The 21,175-nt window shown below is 33.6% G+C and overlaps 1 protein-coding gene across 4 annotated transcripts in view; it reads right to left on the reverse strand.

Annotated features, from left to right (window-relative positions):
- Window positions 1-11,883: 11,883 nt before the first annotated feature.
- LOC149775930 (uncharacterized) overlaps window positions 11,884-21,175 on the reverse strand; it is a 78,050-nt gene continuing 68,758 nt past the window's right edge. For all 4 annotated transcript variants that reach the window (XM_089944027.1, XM_089944022.1, XM_089944024.1 and 1 more), the window contains one exon: window positions 11,884-20,265. In XM_089944027.1, coding sequence (XP_089800153.1) covers window positions 20,177-20,265 — 89 coding nt within the window. In that variant the 3' untranslated portion in view covers window positions 11,884-20,176. The remainder of the gene's footprint in view (window positions 20,266-21,175) is intronic.

The following is a 21,175-nucleotide window of genomic DNA, read 5'->3' on the forward strand; positions in this document are numbered from 1 at the left end:
CGAGGATTATCAATAACAAGATCTTCAAGATCAGACCTATGGTAGCCATACTGGAAATAAGATCAGCATCATTGTCATTTTGGAACAACTAGACATCAGATTGGAACCGTTTTCATCGAGGACCAACTAGACGTCATACAAAGACCTCTAGTAAAAACCCCATGAAAATATTATATTCGTTCTGAAATAGCAAGATTTTCAACTAACAAGATTTTCAAGGTGGCAACTATGGTGGCCATATTTAACATTAGACAAGGAACCATCTACATTTAAGACTAAATAAATAAACATCATAATTAGTCTTTTAATGAAAAACCCATGTTGATGTGACTATCCATTCAAGATGACTACTAACAACATTTATTATGGTTGCTCTGGTGGCCTTACTTAAGGCAATCACATTGGCACCACTTTCAGTTAGGATCAACTAGATACAAGAAATATTCTGGTGAAAAAATCACGACAATACGGCTTTCCATTAAGGAGAAGTAGCATTAACATTTTCAAGATAGCCAATGTGATGGCCATACTGGACATCATATCAGCCCAATTTTCATTATAGCGAACTAGATATCACAAGAAGTCTGTTTGTGAAACAAACCAGGTTGATATGACAATCCTTTTCATTGGATATAGTAATAATGATTTTCATAATGACAGCTGTGGAGGCCATAGAGGATATCAGATTGGCACCATTTTTATTTAGGGCCAACCAAACACTATACATTCATGAGCATTAGCAATGACATTTCCAAGATGCTTGCTGTGATAATAATAATAATAATAATAATAATGAAGACTTTGTATAGCGCTTAATCATTAGAAGTTCTAAGCGCTTTACAACATTAGACAACACCTATAAGATAAAAAACACAATGATATGATTACAAAAACAAACACTATGAAATTAGAAAACCAGGTCATAGCCATTTTATACACCTAATTTGCATAATTTTCATTTAGGACCAACTAGTCGACATTGGAAGTATTGTTGAAAACTTACAAAGTAGTAATAACAAGATTTTCAAGATGGTCGTTGTGGTGGCCAAACTGGTCAGGTCATTGTGGTGGCGAAACTAGTCATCCAATAAGCACCATATTTATGTAGGACCAACTATATCATGGGATAGATGCTTCATGTTTGCTGATTAAATATTGTTTTGATATGATATATGTATGTAGCTGTCAAAAAGTGACAAGGTTCCAATAGATGGTCAACCTACATCTGGAATGTGGCTTTCTGTAGGCTTCTGCAATTTCGACCAATTGTTGACCTTCTCCAGTCAGTGGAATATAGCTACCAGTATGCAAATACATAACTGTGTGCATTCACATGCACAAAAATCTAGAATTCTTTTTATAATAATTTCTTTTTAAATAAGTAAAAATAGAAATATAAGCAATCTAACTACACCATCGCCAACACCCCTGTACAGGAGACAAAATCACTTACCTGACCTAGTATTATTTTGATGCGAACAAAAATGTTACAAATTAAATTTTCGGTGAAGACTCTATAAGGAAATACTGAAATATTATCCAAGATGATTTTCTGACAAATACATGACATTAGCCGATTTCATGTGTGCAAATAATTTGACACCATCTTTACCCATTCATCAGTATCACATTTGCTGTGGGTTTTTTGGTTAAAAAAGAAAAAGTCCGTAGAAGGGTATAATGCCCTATTGGCGGAAAAGAATTTCTAGGAATTCATGATAAGAATTTTTCTTTCAACTTCGGAGTGTGAAAACCCATTTCTTATATTTTTCAGTGAGAGCATGGTTTTCAAATTAGACGCAATGGTGGACATTTCCGCATGTCAAATTGGCACAATTTTCATGTAGGAACAGGCAGATGTTATTATAAGTATTCAGTCAGAACCCCCATGTCTATGTTACCATTCATTCTGGGGGATTTGGTTGTTGTGGATTTAACACCATTTGTCATCACGGGATAGGCTATACATGGTGGCCAGTATAACTGGTGGGAAAGAACACTTGAAAGCCCAGGTGAGAACCACCAACCCACAGGAGTGTGTGTGTACGTGTGTGACTTGAATTGTTATCATAGCTTTAAGAAAGTTCAGCCATATCGCTATGATGTCTTAGTGTGGCAGTTTATTGTGACGTCTAGCACTGTGGGCATCATGATGCAGACATGTCTGTCCCACCCAGTCACATTATCCTGATACCTGGCTAACCTGTCCTAACACTAATCTCTTAATGCAGAGCGCCTAGCAAAGCAACTGTTAGTAATAATTTTATAAGTTTTTGGTATGATTCAACAGGGGTTCGAACCTGCAATCTCACCCCATCAGAGGCAGATGCTCTAACCACTAGGCCACCGAAGAGGTCACCAACCCACTGGCAAGTTTTCTCACATACTCACACTGTGTGAGCCCATAAACTCAAACCCACACAGATAGGAGATGGCCGTGATCAGTAAAGGCAAGTGCTTTAAACCACTTGCCACCCCCCACCCCTTCTCCGTTCAGCGGGTGTAATTACAAATTGCCACAAGATTTTCAAGACAACCATCCTGGAAGCCATATTGGACAACTAGTGTCACCATTTTATGACCAACTAAGCATCTAAGTCTATTGCTAAAAACTCGAAACTGAAACAGCCATTCGGTCCAGAGGTGTAGAGATAACAATAGTTTGAAGATAACACAAAAGAGGGTGAGTTTGCATTATTCCATGTAGGACCAGGCATAATAATATGCTTGATAGAAACCCTATGTCAAAATTACTTTCCATTTAAGAATAGTAGCAATAAAAAGATTTTCAAGATGACATCTGTCTAAAAGAAACAAAAAACTTTAATTTAGGACTACTGAGACATTGTAAATAGTCTTCAAGTATAACTCCTCTTATTGATACGACTGTACAAAGATTTAGAAGATGGCTGACATGGTGACCTTAGTGAACATCGGATCAACATCATTTCCATTTCCATTCATGTCCAACCAGTCATCATTAGAAGCCTTTCATTAAAATCCCACTGCAGATACGACCATTCATTCAGGAAAAGTAATGATAAAAAAAAAAAACAAAAAAAAAACAAACAAAAAATCAAAATGGCCAGTTGTAGCCATACTGGACATCAGACTGGAACAATTTTAATTTATAACCAATCAGACATCATGATTAATTTTTTCATGAAAGAACAATGTTGATATGACCAGCCATTTAAAAGTACTGATAAAAAGATTGTCAAAATCACCATTGTGGTAGCTATGTTGAATGTGAGTTTGGCCCAATTTTAATTTATGACCAAACTGACATCATAAAAAGTCTTTCAGTAAAAGCTCCATTCTGAGACAACCATTCATTCATGAAAAGTAGAGATAACAAGGTTTTCAAGATGGCCGATGTAGTGGCCATATACAGGAGATTTTCCTTTCACACCTCTTTTATCTTGTCTGATATAAAGATATTTGAGAACTTCTGTGACTGATGTCCACTTGCTCCAAGTACACACCAGTCAACACCTTTGATATACAGCACATGTCCAGCAATTAGAGGTGCACAATAATTAAGGATCTCTAATATACATATATATGCAGAAATAATTCCAGTATATATATATTTTGTAATTTTTTTATTCACTACAATGTTATTGGCTATTTATGTTTGCACATACATTATTTGTGTCCAATATCATAAAACAAAAATTGGTAATTTACAGATTTCAAATACAAAATCAGAAAAAAAGATAATATCCACTAGTATCTAATTGGTCCCTAGATAATATTTTAAAATTAAAATGTCAGTTGAAAATTAAGAACAAATTCCTCATCATTTGGTCCATATATTAAACCCATAATCAGAATTTCCTATGAAAGATTTAAAAGATCACAGGCACATGTAGCAACAGCAGGTCACTTGACAAAAATTTCAATTCATATCCATATTCATAACAAAAAGAAAACTGATAACATAACTGACAATGCTTTTTTCTAGAGGAAATCAAGAAAACACCAGTATACAACATACAGATCCTATGTAGCACCTTCGATCACAATCACAATTTTCACCAACATGATGTAAGTGCAATCTTGTAACATCCATCTATATGATCTTTATTCTTCCGGTAAGAGGACTGTACTGCCATTTAAAACTGACAATAATTGTTACATTACTTTTTATGATAATGGGAGACTAAAGGGAAATGTTACCTACTTTTTTTTAAGGAAGGACTGAAGGCGTATTCTAGATTAATATTTATTATAATGGGATACAGATGGGGAATATTTTGTTATTGTTTATTATAATGGGAGGTTGAATAGAATTATTAGTTTGTATTATAATGGGAGACTGAGGTGAACACTACAATAGTTTATTATAATTTGGGGCCTCAAGGGGAATATTACATTAATTTTTATTATCGGAGAATGAAGTGGAATATTACACAATTGTTTATTATGTTGGGAGATATAATGTAAATGGTACATGACCTTTGACTTTAATGGAAGACAAAAGGGAAAACTTACAATATTTTTATCATAACTGGAGACTGAAGAAATATGTTATATTACTTTCGATGATAATGGCATATCGATGGAGAATGTTACGTTACTTTCTATACATCCTAGAAAAATACCAAATAAACAAATGTGTGTGTGTGTGTGTGCATGAATTGGAATTTTAATGCAGCTTAAAAAAAATTCAGTCCTATTGCTACTATGTCTGCTGTGTGACAGTTTATAGTGATGTCTAGCTCTGGGGAATCATGCTGGAGACATGTAGCATGATGTACCACCCAGTCACATTATCCTGACACCAGGCCAACCAGTCCAACTCCAAACACTAACCTCTTAATGCCGAGTGCCAAGCAAGGCAGCTGTTAGTACCATTTTTGTAAGTCTTTGGTATGACTTGGCCAGGGATAGAACCCATGACCTCCCGTATCCAAGGCAGATGTTCTAGCTACTAGGCCACTGGTGCAGTCCCAAATAAACAAATAATTGGTTTCATTACAATGTTTCAATATGTGTCTTTGCAAATAGCTACTCTTTAATTTTGAAAAACATATGCCTACACAGGTACCAAAAGTATGGACCCGAAGATGTGCATTGAATAAAAAGGTCTGATGTACAACTAACATTTAACTTACACAAGAATAAGTTACTTTCATTTTACACTTTTGGCAAATCAAAATTTCATGAACCAAAATAAGTGAAAAAGATGTGTCCTTAAATCTGTTACAAGTGATGACTGAAGGTTATTTCAAATATGACACTGGTACAGATCATGCACTTCACTCATAACTGCATCTCCAAACTTGAGCTATTTTCAACAGGTGCATGCAATGGGTCCCACTTACAAGTTTTGCTCTTTATGGTCTTAAACAGAGGAAATTATTCTGTCATACCAAAGATAGGAGAAGCTGCATATTCAGCAGTCATGACTCCTCTCAATGATGAGGCTGACTGCTTGAAATCCAACTCATTCAAGGAATTGCCAATACAAACAACATCCATGTAAAAGATACAAAGTGGACCAAAAATGGGCCATAGCTATGTCCAAAATGGAGTAGATGTGACAGATACAAGTTTATAAAACAATGTCCACATCAAATTGCATCATAACATGTTGAATGGTTCTCAAGTTATACCAGTTACAAGTAATGTTCCATGTGAAGATATATAATCATCATGGGCCATAAATTTATCCAAAATGGAACTTATGACAAAAAACCATAAAACAATGTTCTTATCAAACAGTCTCAGAGTATGTTCAATGGTTTTTGAGCCATCACAATGTCAGTTACAAAGTTACTTGTTATGGGCCATAACACTAACAAATAAAATGGAGTTTACTTCCAATACTCATATAAAAAACATCTATGTTCAGACACAATGCACACACCAGATTGTATTACAATGTTCATGTGCTATGCTGTTAAGTGGAGATGTAAAACAGATCATAAAACAACAATAATTCTGTCTAAATTGGACCCTCCGAAAAAAAGATAGGCAAATCACCTACAAAATGGCATCAAATTATGTGCAAGGACAGAAAAGTTTTATTGGTAACAAGAGGTCTGACTGGATGGAAAGATGGACTGACAGACATATGGAAATGGTGACAACTATAGTGCTCAATGTATGGCCCTAATTACAAAACTTTTGAAAGATGACATAAATATCAGTGAAGTTCAGATATGTCATGATGATGCTCCTCCCTTCCAGGTGTAACCCTAGTCATCTGGCTCTGTATCCGTCAAACTTGTCAACCTGAGTGAATACTCAAACTCAGATTTGTATTAATAAATCATAACTTCTTACTGATATGTACATGCCAGTTCATGCACTACTGAGAAGCAAACTTTGGTTTGAGTGTGCACTCAATTTAAGAAGTTTCACAAATATGAAGCCAGACTAAGGAAGACAACCAATCGCAGCTTAATATAGTAACTCCAAAGAAGCACAGTAAAATAAATATATGTCGGTACAATTTTAATATATATATGTTGAATGCTAACCATGTTGATTTCTGACATTTACAATACATTTTTAGCAGGCAAGAAGACAGAACTTAATTACAGTCAAATCCTACACCACTAAGCCTCTGTTTACAGGATCAAAAAATTTAGGAAAAATACAAAATTAAAATGAGACAGTCCAGCGTAAAGAAAAAACACATTTGTTAAAATACTGTAATCAAGATAAAATATGCACCCACCCCCAATTTCAAGATCATAAAATACATCCCTATTTTACAGTTACTCCAGTGACAAAACTACATGTACCAGCAAATAAATAAATCTGACCACATCTGTTTAATAACAAGCTTTTGTTTCATTCACACACTGAAAAATAACATTTGTAATATAAATCATTTTATTCCTTGACTACTTACACAAATTTAAAATGTGAAACTTTCGGAATCATACCTTCATCCAAAGTGTGAGTAACTACAGTACTATCAATTTATGTCGACATTACTTATGTTGACAAGCCATCAATGTCGACAAAAGTTTTAAGTTTACCTTTGTTGTCTCAGGCAGACCAAAATCATAGCCAATTTATGTACATGCAGCCATGTGTCGCTGGCATGCTGACTGACAGTGGATTGTACAGTATAGCGCAGAGGTAACACAAATGTTAAGCCATCGATATACAAGTGTTTTTCAATATGGTTTTGTCTTTTGCCTTTAATTAAATGTTCAATTGTTTATTTTCAGTGTTTAGATCTCACGCATTGATTAACAGTTACCCAATCTAATTTCAGGTACATGTATATGCTAAATTTATATTTTTCACACACCCTCGATAACACTTATCTCGACAGCCACTTATGTCGACAGTATTATCCCAGACCCTGGGATGCTGATATAAATGGGTAGTACTGTATTTACAAAATATATTCTAATATGCATTAGCATTTTGGTACAGGTTAGTTATGGGGTTTTTCTGTGAAAATAAGGTGCATTCAAAAAAAATTATTTTAAAAAACTGTTCGGAAGGACCAGCACTAATATTAGAAATATACATATTTAAATTATATACTGCTGCGATTTCAAACAACATGCACATTTTGAACAAAATGAATATCTGATTTTCATTTTGTATGAGAAATAAATCCTCTCCTATGGTATAAAAGTAATAGACCTGGAAAAAGAAAGCTGAGTATGGTGCAGTGCTACATAAATACATTAGCTTAACTAATATAAGAAATCGGAGAAAAAAATTGTGAAATTGGAGAACAAAATGTGCCTTCTTTCCTCAGTGTCATACTGATTGTTCTGAACAGTAGTATTAAAAATGTTACAAATTTCCATCAAAGTGCAAGTAATGCTATAATAAAAATAGGAATCAGTATCATAAGTACAAAAACTACCAACATTTGTAAAGCAAAAGAAATAAATTAAAGTACACTTTTTTTCTCAACATAAATAGTTTCTGTTTGCTACATTAACACAATGAAATGTCTGAAACATTTACTAATAGATAAAAATGTTTATCATTCTTAGTTGAATTAACTATACGAAAAATGTTTAATGTACTTCCTGAATAAACAAAAATGAAGTGTTAATGGAAAATATCAAAGAATTTATGAATATTTAAGTTAACAAGTTTCACTACAAATGCAAACTATGTAAGTAAAAAAACATTTACCATTCTACCCACAAAATTTATATACCAAATCATGTTTTATTCTTATAAGCATAATATCACATACGATAAGCCAGTAAGTGTTCATGTCATGACAGTAAGTCAATATTTTTTATACCTAATTGCAACACATCCGCAATGTTTGGTCAAGAAACATACTCAAGAAAAAATGTTGTTTTTTTTTCAGTCATAGTAGCCTTGACCTTTGACAACTGAACCATAAAACTGACAGGCTTTTTTCTCACCTAAGTGCATCCATGCACATAGTCTGGTAACTGTAGATTTAGGAAAACTTGTGCTGCTTTGCAGAAACAAAATCGGTAATGGACAGATGGATAATAAAGATGGACAATATGCTGTTCAACTTTGTGACAGGTGTATAACAAGATAAATGTATACACAAAAACACAATATATGGATCCCTCTTCAATGTTCAGTAAAACCCTGAATTACGCATATTCTGTGTTCCTGAGAAACCTTGTGTATACAGAGTTTGTGCGACTTGAATCCAACCATCAATGGGAAGCTGAATCTTCATCCCCGTCAAACACATACAAAAAATGGCAGTTCCTGCATGAATGATGCACGTCTCAGGATGCACTTTTCTGCTTGGGCATTAATAATAATTTACATAAACACAAGTGCAGGAAAGTCGAATATGTGTAAATCATGTAAATCATTGTATGTCCAATATAGAAGAACATAAACCAATTTAAAATTTAAAACAAGCCCTCAAAGAAATATCTTACTAGCTTTAAATATAATTACATCAATGCTGCAGTAATATTATAATCTAAAGAGCATAAAGTTACAATTATCATATATGGTTGCAGTTAGCAACAAATAGATTTGCTAAGTTGCTTGAGGATGTTAGCAAATCCTATAAACTTGTTATGCCCTAAAATAAGACTAACTGCATCCAGAAATAAATGTCATCATTGGAATTTTTTTCTGAATACAAAATCTCAAGCTGCTGAAGGAAACATTTATACCATATATAACTTATTTTACATAGCAAGCCACTTTTTTCTGGATTAATTACAAAATGAATGAGCATGTGCCACCAGTAACACTGTTAACATCGAGATTTGTAGCTGCCCTTTGCATGCCACCTAAAACCTCTTGATGTGTCACCTTGTGGCACATGTGTGATAGGTTGCAGACCCCTGCCACATACACTGGCATATAAATCAGATCCAACTGAAAACTGCATAAACCAAGACATGCCACTGCATAATGAGCTGGAGGATGCGACTCTATGCAGTTTGTTGAGGATAATTTAATGTAGCATATTAAGTACTAATCTGCTTGTGCATCATGTGATGGTAGACCAGGGTCTACATTATTTGCATTATGTGATAGTACACCATGGTCTACATTATTTGCATTATGTGATGGTAGACCAGGGTCTACATTATTTGCATTATGTGATGGTAAACCAGGGTCTACATTATTTGAATTATGTGATGGTAGACCAGGGTCTACATTATTTGCATTATGTGATGGTAGACCAGGGTCTACATTATTTGCATTATGTGATGGTAAACCAGGGTCTACATTATTTGAATTATGTGATGGTAGACCATGGTCTACATTATTTGCATTATGTGATGGTAGACCAGGGTCTACATTATTTGAATTATGTGATGGTAGACCATGGTCTACATTATTTGCATTATGTGATGGTAGACCAAGGTCTACATTATTTGCATTATGTGATGGTAGACCAGGGTCTACATTATTTGCATTATGTGATGGTAGACCATGGTCTACATTATTTGCATTATGTGATTGTAGACCAAGGTCTACATTATTTGCATTATGTGATGGTAGACCAGGGTCTACATTATTTGCATTATGTGATGGTAGACCAGGGTCTACATTATTTGAATTATGTGATGGTAGACCAGGGTCTACGTTATTTGCATCATGTGATGTTAGACCATGGTCTACATTATTTGCATTATGTGATGGTAGACCAAGGTCTACATTATTTGAATTATGTGGTAGACCATGGTCTACATTATTTGCATTATGTGATGGTAGACCAGGGTCTACATTATTTGCATCATGTGATGGTAGACCAGGGTCTACATTATTTGCATTATGTGATGGTACACCAGGGTCTACATTATTTGAATTATGTGATGGTAGACCAGGGTCTACATTATTTGCATGATGTGATGGTAGACCAGGGTCTACATTATTTGCATTATGTGATGGTAGACCATGGTCTACATTATTTGCATTATGTGATGGTAGACCAAGGTCTACATTATTTGCATTATGTGATGGTAGACCAGGGTCTACATTATTTGCATTATGTGATGGTAGACCATGGTCTACATTATTTGCATTATGTGATAGTACACCATGGTCTACATTATTTGCATTATGTGATGGTAGACCAGGGTCTACATTATTTGCATGATGTGATGGTAGACCAGGGTCTACATTATTTGCATTATGTGATGGTAGACCATGGTCTACATTATTTGCATTATGTGATAGTACACCATTGTCTACATTATTTGCATTATGTGATGGTAGACCAGGGTCTACATTATTTGCATTATGTGATAGTACACCATGGTCTACATTATTTGCATTATGTGATGGTAGACCAGGGTCTACATTATTTGCATTATGTGATGGTAGACCAGGGTCTACATTATTTGAATTATGTGATGGTAGACCAAGGTCTACATTATTTGCATTAGACCAAGGTCTACATTATTTGCATTATGTGATGGTAGACCAGGGTCTACATTATTTGCATGATGTGATGGTAGACCAGGGTCTACATTATTTGAATTATGTGATGGTAGACCAGGGTCTACATTATTTGCATTATGTGATGGTAGACCAAGGTCTACATTATTTGCATTATGTGATGGTAGACCATGGTCTACATTATTTGCATGATGTGATGGTAGACCAGGGTCTACATTATTTGCATTATTTGATAGTACACCAGGGTCTACATTATTTGCATTATGTGATGGTAGACCAAGGTCTACATTATTTGCATTATGTGATGGTAGACCATGGTCTACATTATTTGCATGATGTGATGGTAGACCAGGGTCTACATTATTTGCATTATGTGATGGTAGACCAAGGTCTACATTATTTGCATTATGTGATGGTAGACCAAGGTCTACATTATTTGCATTATGTGATGGTACACCAGGGTCTACATTATTTGCAGTTGGAACCAACAAATAAGTCAGTACAAAGCACATCAAAGTGGTGTTACAAAACTCAAATTCACATTTTGTCATTTTCATTAAACTGCTAACATTATGTACAAGAGACTATGCTTTAAAAAAGAAAGGTGTGGTGGGTTGTGAATCATTTTGTTCAAATAATATTTACTCCCTTGTAGTACCAATTAAGGAAAAAAAAAATACTCTTTTAGCATATGAAGGAAAAGAATTAATGACCATTAATTATTTTTAGAAAAATGAATTTTAATCATAATACAAATTCCCAAACAAGTGAACTTAATTAATTCATCTTCAGAATCAATCAGTGTTAATGTCTCACCCATTCCACAAAGCAGCTGCTGAGTTTTATCAAACAGCAGATACTGAAATAATAATCCTCTGACCCAAAATGAAGAAAAAAAAGAAATGAATTGTATGTCATTTGAGTTAGGTCGCTTTCTTGGTTGTAAATGCATTTGATATGATTTCTTGCATGGATTATCAATTTACATACTAAATTAAACTGTAAAAATAATACAAAACAAACTCCTATTTTAAATCTTCTTTGAAGTATAGATTAAAAACAAACGATTTATTCATGAAGCACAGATACCTCACCACTCATGTCAGATGCACAAGTACAACAATATACGCCCTCACCATTTTTTTAGTAGGCAAAACAACTGTAATTAAGAAATATACATAAAATGAATGTTGCAAATGTTATGCAAGCAATGTTTACAATCAAACAAATAATAGCTTCTGAAATACACTACTGACCTCAGTTTTACACAAAAGTGGCCAATGAAATGTAGTTTTATACACAAGTGGCCAATGAAATGTACAAAATGCATGGATCCTTTTAGCTTTGCAGATCAACTCACAGCATTACAATATTAAACACAATTCTGAACACCTTAAAGGCAAGCTGTAAACAAAAATACAGACAAAATATTCTTGTTTAATAAATTCTGTATAAGCACAAGTCATACACTGATTAAAATAATCTCCATATCTTCCATAACATATGTCTGTAGCTATTCATGTATAATTCACACACTACGTTGATCACATTAGACCCGCTCTGCCACAATTTATCTCCCGTTAAACCTTGCCACCACAAACTAAATTCTGTTTTAAAAAACCTGCAAAAGTGCAAAATGGCTTTTTCTTGCTTTAATTTTGCTTTCAAAAATCTTGCCAAAAGTAAAAGATAATACTGAAAACATGCTAAAGCTAGTAGATCTACCACTGTCAAGGTAAATTTACTGATCTTTTCATGAAACATTTACTGATAAAATGAAATGACATGCTAACTGATCAGGATATATTATGTTTTCCCAACTTCTGATTTCCAGTGACTGGTGGTGATGTTATCATATATTACCATTACGATTAAACTTACCACAAAAAAATCCCCCCCCAATATCTGAGATTTTATACACAGCTGAGAGGTCTTCCTTACAGCCCAGTCCTCATAAATCCAGTACAAATTCTTTACAATACTTAGCACTTTTACAGAGTACCACATTTACCTCAAAAAGCCATGTCCTTAGTAGTACAACAGAACCTGTCTTGAAAGATCACCTCTCCTGCCAAACAATAATGGTCTCTCAGGACAGGTGGTCACTCACCACAGGTCATAACACTATATAATAAATATATCCATGCATCAAGAATGTGGTCTCTTGTAGCAGTGGTCTTTAAAGACAGGTTTTGCTTTAGTATATTTCAACTGATATCTGCTTGTCAAATATAAATAGCAACAGTCTTCAGACAAAGGCAAAAGAAAACCAGTGGAATTTTCCAAGTAGCTATGGCCTTGGCACTTGGCAAGGAACAAACAAAAATGTGGCAATATTGTCATACAAGTTCCGACTCATGACAGCATCACTTAGTGAACAGCTGTTTGAAATCTGCATTGTTTTATGCAACAATGCTGACTGGTTGTTGCTGTGCCTGTGTTATATACATATAAAGATGTCAATTTATAAATACAATCAACTATCTTGCAGTATTAAGTTGCCATATCAGTATGATCTCCAAATCTGTACATTATATTTACTGCATACACTCGCTTACAAGTCAAAGTAAAAATGTAAACAACATAGACTAAGATTTGCTCTTGCATAATGCAATGGAAGATCAAGGTCTATGATGCTAAGTCTCCAGATTACCCCCAAAAGCCTGCATAGACCCAACTCTTCATTATTCAATGTCAAATCTGGATCTACGAAGTCTTCAGTTGGATCTGATTTCCAAGCAAGTACATGAGGTAAACATTTCCTCTAAACTCTGAAAAGATTTCTTATCAGACAAACCCATGGAAATTAGATTTATAGGTTACTGCATTTGTATGGGAAAATATGAACAAGTTTTTTGGATGGAATACTGCACAATCTTGAGAGTGCAGTATATCCATCTGACAAAAGGAGTTCATATTTTGTCATACAAATGCAGTAACCTTTTTAATATATGTTCATTTTCTTATTCTATCTAAGGCATAATTATATAAACAAAAATGCACTACAAGAAACAATGTAAATGAATGTATGCTGTATTCCAAACTAAATACACAAGCACAGATTCATCATTACACAACATTATTAATGCACACAGAACTCCGCCCAGATAAATCTGAACTTGTTGCGCATAAGTTTTGAAAGAAAATAGCATTTTTGTCTACTTAAAATTGAAATTTGGAGTCATATTGTGTATGCAACAAGTTTTCCATTTGATCTGGAATGAATAGATTTTGGTATTTTTGTTGATTTAAGAAATTTGGTGATTATGGACCGGATTCATCAGTGCAATTTGTACATTAAATACATCGGGTTCAAGCAGCAAGGGAGAAGCATGTTTACATCTGCAAGTGTGTTTGTTCTGTCATTGACTATTTGAAATCATAATGTGGGGAAAATATGAAGTGTTTCAAGTGCAATTATCAAAAAGACGCTACTGAATTTAATGTTTATTTCGTTTTTGAGTGCAGTAAGGAGGATGTAACTGCACCTGGAATATAACTGAGATTACAGTACAACTTCAAAATGTGTAATCAAGCTTGATAACTCAGGACATGGCTCATGTAATTCGGATTTGCAGAACTAAGAATTAGTATATTATGATGAAATTCAGAATGTAAAACTGTAAGACGTATATTTTACCATTCTTATTACCAACTAAAAGAGACATTTTATGCCTTTATAACTTGCATGTTATTTGTAGGTACCAAGCAATTTTATAAAATCTGGTGTCTACTGCCAAAATCTGAAACAATGTGTCAAAAAAGTTAATGCGGATGAAGCAAAGCAGCTGGTATGTGGCAGTCCACGAAACATCTGCTTTAGTTCATTCAGAAACAAGTTTAATCAATCAAAACATAATCAGTTCCTAATACACTATTGGGCACACATGTCCTGCGTGTGAGTGCAATATGAAGGTGTGCAATATCATAAAATACTGAACAATTCTGACAATGAAAAGTTAACAGAGAAAATAATGAGCATATAATAAACAAAATTATTTCACTCTTAAGATAACTGAACAGCTTGCCTTTTTTATGTGAGTAGTTAACAGGCATATTGGAAGATACCTTATTTAAGAAAGAAAAGAATTAAAAAAAACATTGTAAAATCCACATGTCAAACCCACCTACAAACTTGCTTTACAAAATAGACACCATGCTGCTGATAAGCAATATAACTCACTTTCCTGCTAACACTGGCCTGACACAAAATGATCTAAAAGTCTGCTATCTAATTCAGAGATGACATAGATTTGAAAAGGATTTCTTAATGGTCAAAAGCAAAACAAGGTAATCTTCAATGGTCTTCTTATCAGAACTGCAATAAAATAAAATCTAATATATACTTTATTTCTTAACAGACCAACACACAAATATATTTTGTTAAGACCCCCGTTTTACTTTTTTACTTCTCTGAACATTTCCTAAAGTGTAATTTAAATTCTGCAAGAAAGAGAGAAAACAATCATGGATGCTAACATCATAGCAACAAAAATGAGAATGTCCTAGCATCATAAAACCAACAAAGAATCAAACAGGGACAAATAAAAGTCCAAAACTTTTAGTGTAAAGTTAGGTTACTTTAAGATAATAAATTAGTTTTCTGATTATCAAATTTATAAAAAAATATTTTTTTGCTTCTAAAACATGATAAAAAAAAGTGTTTCAAATCTTTAAATTTGACACAATTCAGTTGCAAAAATATGAATGTTCCTTTAAACCAGATTTTTTCTAATAGTTAAAAGATATCAAGAATAAAGTAATGCCTTATTTGCTAAATTATACTGAAAAATTGGAAAAATATATTTTATGAATATATATACCCTGTGAATTACAGTAAAAGACTGTCTATTATGTTCTTCTGAAACCTTTAAACAAAAATCAAGAGTCCCTAGAAGGGACTGACACTCTACTGTCAGAAAAGAATTTCCAGGAATTCAAGACCATTTCTTCCTTCTAACTATAGTGTTGAAACTATCTCTGATATTCTAGAGCTATCATATGATTTTTCAAATTAGCTGCTGTAGTACACATATTGGATGTCACCTTGACACCATTTTCATTCAGGACAAAATAGACATCATTAGAAGTCTTTCAGTGAAAATGTCAAAATGGCCATCCATTCTGGGGGAATAATGGCAAGCAGATTTTTAAGACAGTCATCATGGCAGCCATACTGGATGTATGAATGCACTACTTTCATTTAGGACCAAATAGGTATCAGTAAACTGCATAAAAGTCCATGTAAATATAGCCATCCATTTGGAGAAAAGTCAAGATAATATTTCCAAGATATTACCTTCCATTCAAGATTAAATATAAAAAGATTTTCAAGATCGCTGCTGTGGTAGCCATAGTGGATGTCAGATTGGCACCATTTAAAACAAAATGGACATCATAAAAGGTTTTCTAGTGAAAAATTCATATCAATATGACTTTCTGTTCAAGTAGAGATGTAACAAAATGTATAAAATAGCTGCCATGGCAGCTATTAGACACTTAAACATCATAAGGAGAAAACCCAATGTTGATGATCCAATCAGGAGAAGTGGCGATACCAAAATTTTCAAAATGGCTGCTGTGACTGCCATACTGGATGTCTTATCAGTGCCATTTTCATTTAGGAACAACTAGACATCATAAGAAGTCTTTGGATGAAATATGTGTTGATATGACAATTCATTCAGAAGTAGTGGAAACAAGATTTTCAAAATGGCAAGTGTGATGGCCATACTGGATGTCAGATCAATACCATCTTCATTCAGGACCAACTAGACATCATGATAAGTCTTACAGTGAAAACCCTATGATGATATGACCATCCATTCAGGAGTAATGATAACCATGTGGTGGCCATACTGGACATCAGATTGGCACGATCTTCATTAAATGAACAAGACACTAAGGCAGGTCCACTGGCCTCAGGCCACCTGATTTTCAGAAGGACCACCACTTTCCTAAAATTGGGTGGTCTGTGGGGCCTGAAATTTTAAATTGTGGATATTACAAATATATCTATCCCATGTTATACAACTCTATAAATCTTTCTTGTAATTATAAATATCTCAAACATGGCAAAGATCAAAAGCGAAACAAAGCTGAAACGAAACAAAAATCATGCCTATACCATTTAAACCAAATTATTATTGTCATTTGGATGCTCAGTGTAAATTGTTGTTTGGGTTAACCAAGTAAGACCATTAAGCGTTTACGCAATTTAATTTTTGTTACGTGTTTTCACACATTTGAAAGATTTGTATATTTCTTGATAATGTCTATCTGCTAGCCAAAACAACAAAAATCAAAACATGAGAAACTCAAAGTATAATGTGTACATGACAAAACCAAAAGAAAATCAAAATAACAAGATACCTGGAAGCAGGAATTTCTGAGGCTAACCACACCATGAAGAAGGATGAGATGACATGTTCAGTTTGTTCTGCGTATCATATGATGGGAACATTTGTAGTTGGCTGCAAAAAACCTTTACAACTGATACAGGCAGAACCCACGACTCATCAGAGCACCACAAAAATGATAGCTTAAGAAAGAAAGCGGAGAAGGCAGTCCATGCTTCTTCTGAAGGCAAGAAGTCAATTATATTGCTAAATAAGACAGCCTCTGAAATACTTGTCATGTTTAGAAATGCTCATTACCAATACTTGCAGGTCAGAACAGGACCATATTATTTCCTCCTTTCAATTTTTGTCAGTTATTAGATCCATTCCATTTATAATATTGTAAAGTCTTAAACCAGCAATTTAAATTTATATTCATACCATTTATTTATTGTAAATTCTTAAACCACCAATTTAACATTAGAAGATTCATTCTAGTTTATTTAATTTTGTTAATTAATTAATTTATTATTTCTTCTCAGGTTTACACTCATTTTATTGGCATAAAGAATGTACCCATGACAGACAGCATTGATGAATCTAATGTTAACTGTAATAAAAACAACCTTGTATATTTGTGGGGTTTTTTTTGTTGTATAGATTATACATTTTTTCAGTAAGAATAACTGTAAATGAGAAGGACCTTTTATCAAACAGAAAGACCACCAGCATTCATAAGCAGGAATTCAAGTGGGATTCCTAAATAAAAACAAGTTAGTGTCGAAATCTGAATAAAAATCTTTTAGTGAAAACACTATGTTGATATAAACATCCATTTAGGAAAAGTAGTGCTAACAAAATGGTCGCTGTGACAGCCATATTGGAGTTCCAAGCATTATTTCCATTTAGGACCAACTGGACTATCAGGTGAATGCATGTGCAAAGTTTCAGGGCAATCCTCCAGGTATGTTTTGGAGGATTAGCAATGGACAGATGGAAGATGGACAACAGACCATCCAATAAGTTCTACTGGTCAATGACCAGTACAGCTAAAAAAAACTATCACAGTCAACACTCAAATCTGTAAAGCTTTTAAACTTGATATGAATCAATAAGGTTTAAAAAATACGTTTTGACACAGTTATATATATAAATATATGTAACAGCACCACTGCTTGTCTTCAATATTAAGGCATGGTGAGTGTAGACAGCATCATTAATAGCTTTCCAAAGGTCTGTCAGCATCAATAAGAATGAAGTATATATAAATGGCATCTTGACAATCAAGTCAGAGTTGCAGATTCACAAATTACAGATATAGAAAAAGAGAATAATCATCTCCAAATAGGTGCAAAAATAAATAAATTTTAAAGGGGTACTTATTTCAGATTAAATGTACATTCAACCAACTTCATAAATTTCATTTTTTTAAAAAGAATGTTATTTTCTACTTAACAAGTGATGATTTGTTCTAGTTTTTTTCTTTTTTATTGGTTTTAAAAGTACTTTTATCACATTACTGACTTTATCAAGGACAAACCAAGGCAGCCAACCTGGACTGGCTTTGGTGGATATCTAAACCACAAACCATGGATTATAAACCCAAAGCTACATCAACGGAGATACTGTGGCTCCTATCAAATTACGGATTGTTATTCAATGAAAATGCAAACAAAGTGAAAAGGCACACATTTAGAAATTTCTGCATTTAAAGATTTTATAATGTCACTTGTGAAATCAAGACTGTAATTTTAATGGTTATGTAACCAAATCCATGGATACTGGTGATATCGTAAAACTGACTTGTACGAAAGTTACCTAATATATCATTTGTCGATTCCAGAATATATAACACACTGAATGATAAAAAAGTTTTATATAAAACCTATAAGTTGGATATGTACTTTGAAGATAATCATTATTACAAGTCCCAATCCTTTTTATCTCTGTATGATAACAACACTTCATGATTTCAAGAAGTCCAAACTTTATGGACAAACTAAAAACTAGATAATGTTTTAAAACTCTAAGTCTGATATTAAAAATGGTTCTATGACTAATTACCTATGACTGTACCCAATATATCTCCAATAAACACCACAGCTCTATGAGTAATAAATGATTATGCAAAGCAAATAATGTTCCATTGATAATTATTAAGTACAATGATGAGAGATGTTCAATGCATCATTTTGGATTGAATCCAAAACAGAAAATACATCAATAAAATTACAGTAAAATTAATTAGTATTCTTGACATTCATCTATTTCATTGGCATTCAGGATTGTTATCATCAAGTACCAAAACTTCACTACACAAGGTATATTGTTGTAAATGTATCAACTAAGTTTAACTTAATATACATGACAAAATGAGTAATTCTTTGATTTGTAGGCAAATATTTCCAAATAACTATCATTCTGAAACCAAAGCAAAAAAAAACCTGGACACCACACCCAACAGAAATCCAAAGAGGCTGTCACTTTTTAACAATTATTTTAAAGTACATTAAAGTCTTCCTTTGTACAACATGACTTACTAATAATCTGTGTGAAAATTCATTTGTTTGCATAAATTATTAAAAAATATCTGAAGACAAAAGAAACATAACATTAGTAATAATTCATTATTAAAAAATTAATAAAAATCTAAATTCATTTATTTCTTTTTTTACACATTCACAGTATTAAAATCAAAATATATTTGCATTTATTAAAAATGAAAGATAGTTCTCTAGGTACTTTTAAATGAGCATGGTATATACTCCCTCACAAGTAACTCCATCTCCAAACTGGATAGACCCATATCCAAGTTGTATAATGTGCAGGCAGATCTGAGTCTATGCAGTTTGTTAGGAATACTGAGTAGAACAAACAAAAGATAATTCTGATGCACTAAATAAAGACTATTTCATAAGTGGTCTGTGGAATTCATAACAGGTGGATGCTTGATTTTGTGTGTCAGTTAATAACTAGCATCATCACTGCACTCTACTTCTAAGCCTTTCTTTCTTTTCCTCTGCTTGACGTTTCCATTCTGGCTCAGCTGATGTACTGGTCTCAGGTGTAGCTACGGAAAAAGAATAGAATTTGTTACAATTATTAAAAATGTAAATCTAAAACAAATAGAACTGTTTTTATAAAACACATATGCTACAACTGCAATTCATTGCTGACCAAACTGTTGGAGTCCAATATGTTTCAGAAGTTTTGTATATTAAACTTGTCTTCCAGTGTCAAAGTTACACAGGTGTATAAGATATTGCTTGTGGTAGTAATGAGCTACAAGAGTACATTATGTACACATTCCGTGTTTAATGGTTCTCTCTGTAGATAAATTAAATATTTGTACAGTATAATTATATAACTGACCCCAACCCGGACCTATGTCCTGTTTACCCCAAAATAGGCACACTACTTATTTACCTTTAGAGCAAACCATCCCAAAAAAGTCAAGTTCCTATTTGCAGTGCAGAACTAATGCTGCTGTACAGAAACAACTTTACCTCTTTCAGCCATGGAGACCCTGACTCTGACATTGTGACCTTCAATCTTTTGACCCCAAAATCATTAGACTCTTTCCTTAACCAAAATACAAGTCATCTAATAATGAGTTTGATACAGAAATGATGTTACAGTGCAGAGACCATTTTTCTTCTTTCAGTTATAGTGACCCTGAACTCTGAGTGTGATGTATCAATATGGTTTTTCCGTACACGAAGTGCAAAATATTAACAAACTTTGAAAACTGTAGATGGTGGAGAGCTTAATTTATTTTGTAGAAACTTTTATCTTCTTGCATTTACAGCAACTTTGCTCTATCTGCTTTTCAGCCAATGAAATAAATTGGATAAATCCATACCCTATGTGCAAGCTGTGACCACATTGTCTTGTAAATATATTATGGTGGATAGGCCGAGGTGATGGTCTCCAACTTGGTAATGGACAAACATACAGCACTAAAACTTAATATGGTTAAT

The sequence above is a fragment of the Sinohyriopsis cumingii genome, chromosome 19 (assembly GCF_028554795.1).
Source record: "Sinohyriopsis cumingii isolate HCF-2022 chromosome 19, ASM2855479v2, whole genome shotgun sequence".
In the NCBI taxonomy this organism is placed as follows: Eukaryota; Metazoa; Mollusca; class Bivalvia; order Unionida; family Unionidae; genus Sinohyriopsis; species Sinohyriopsis cumingii.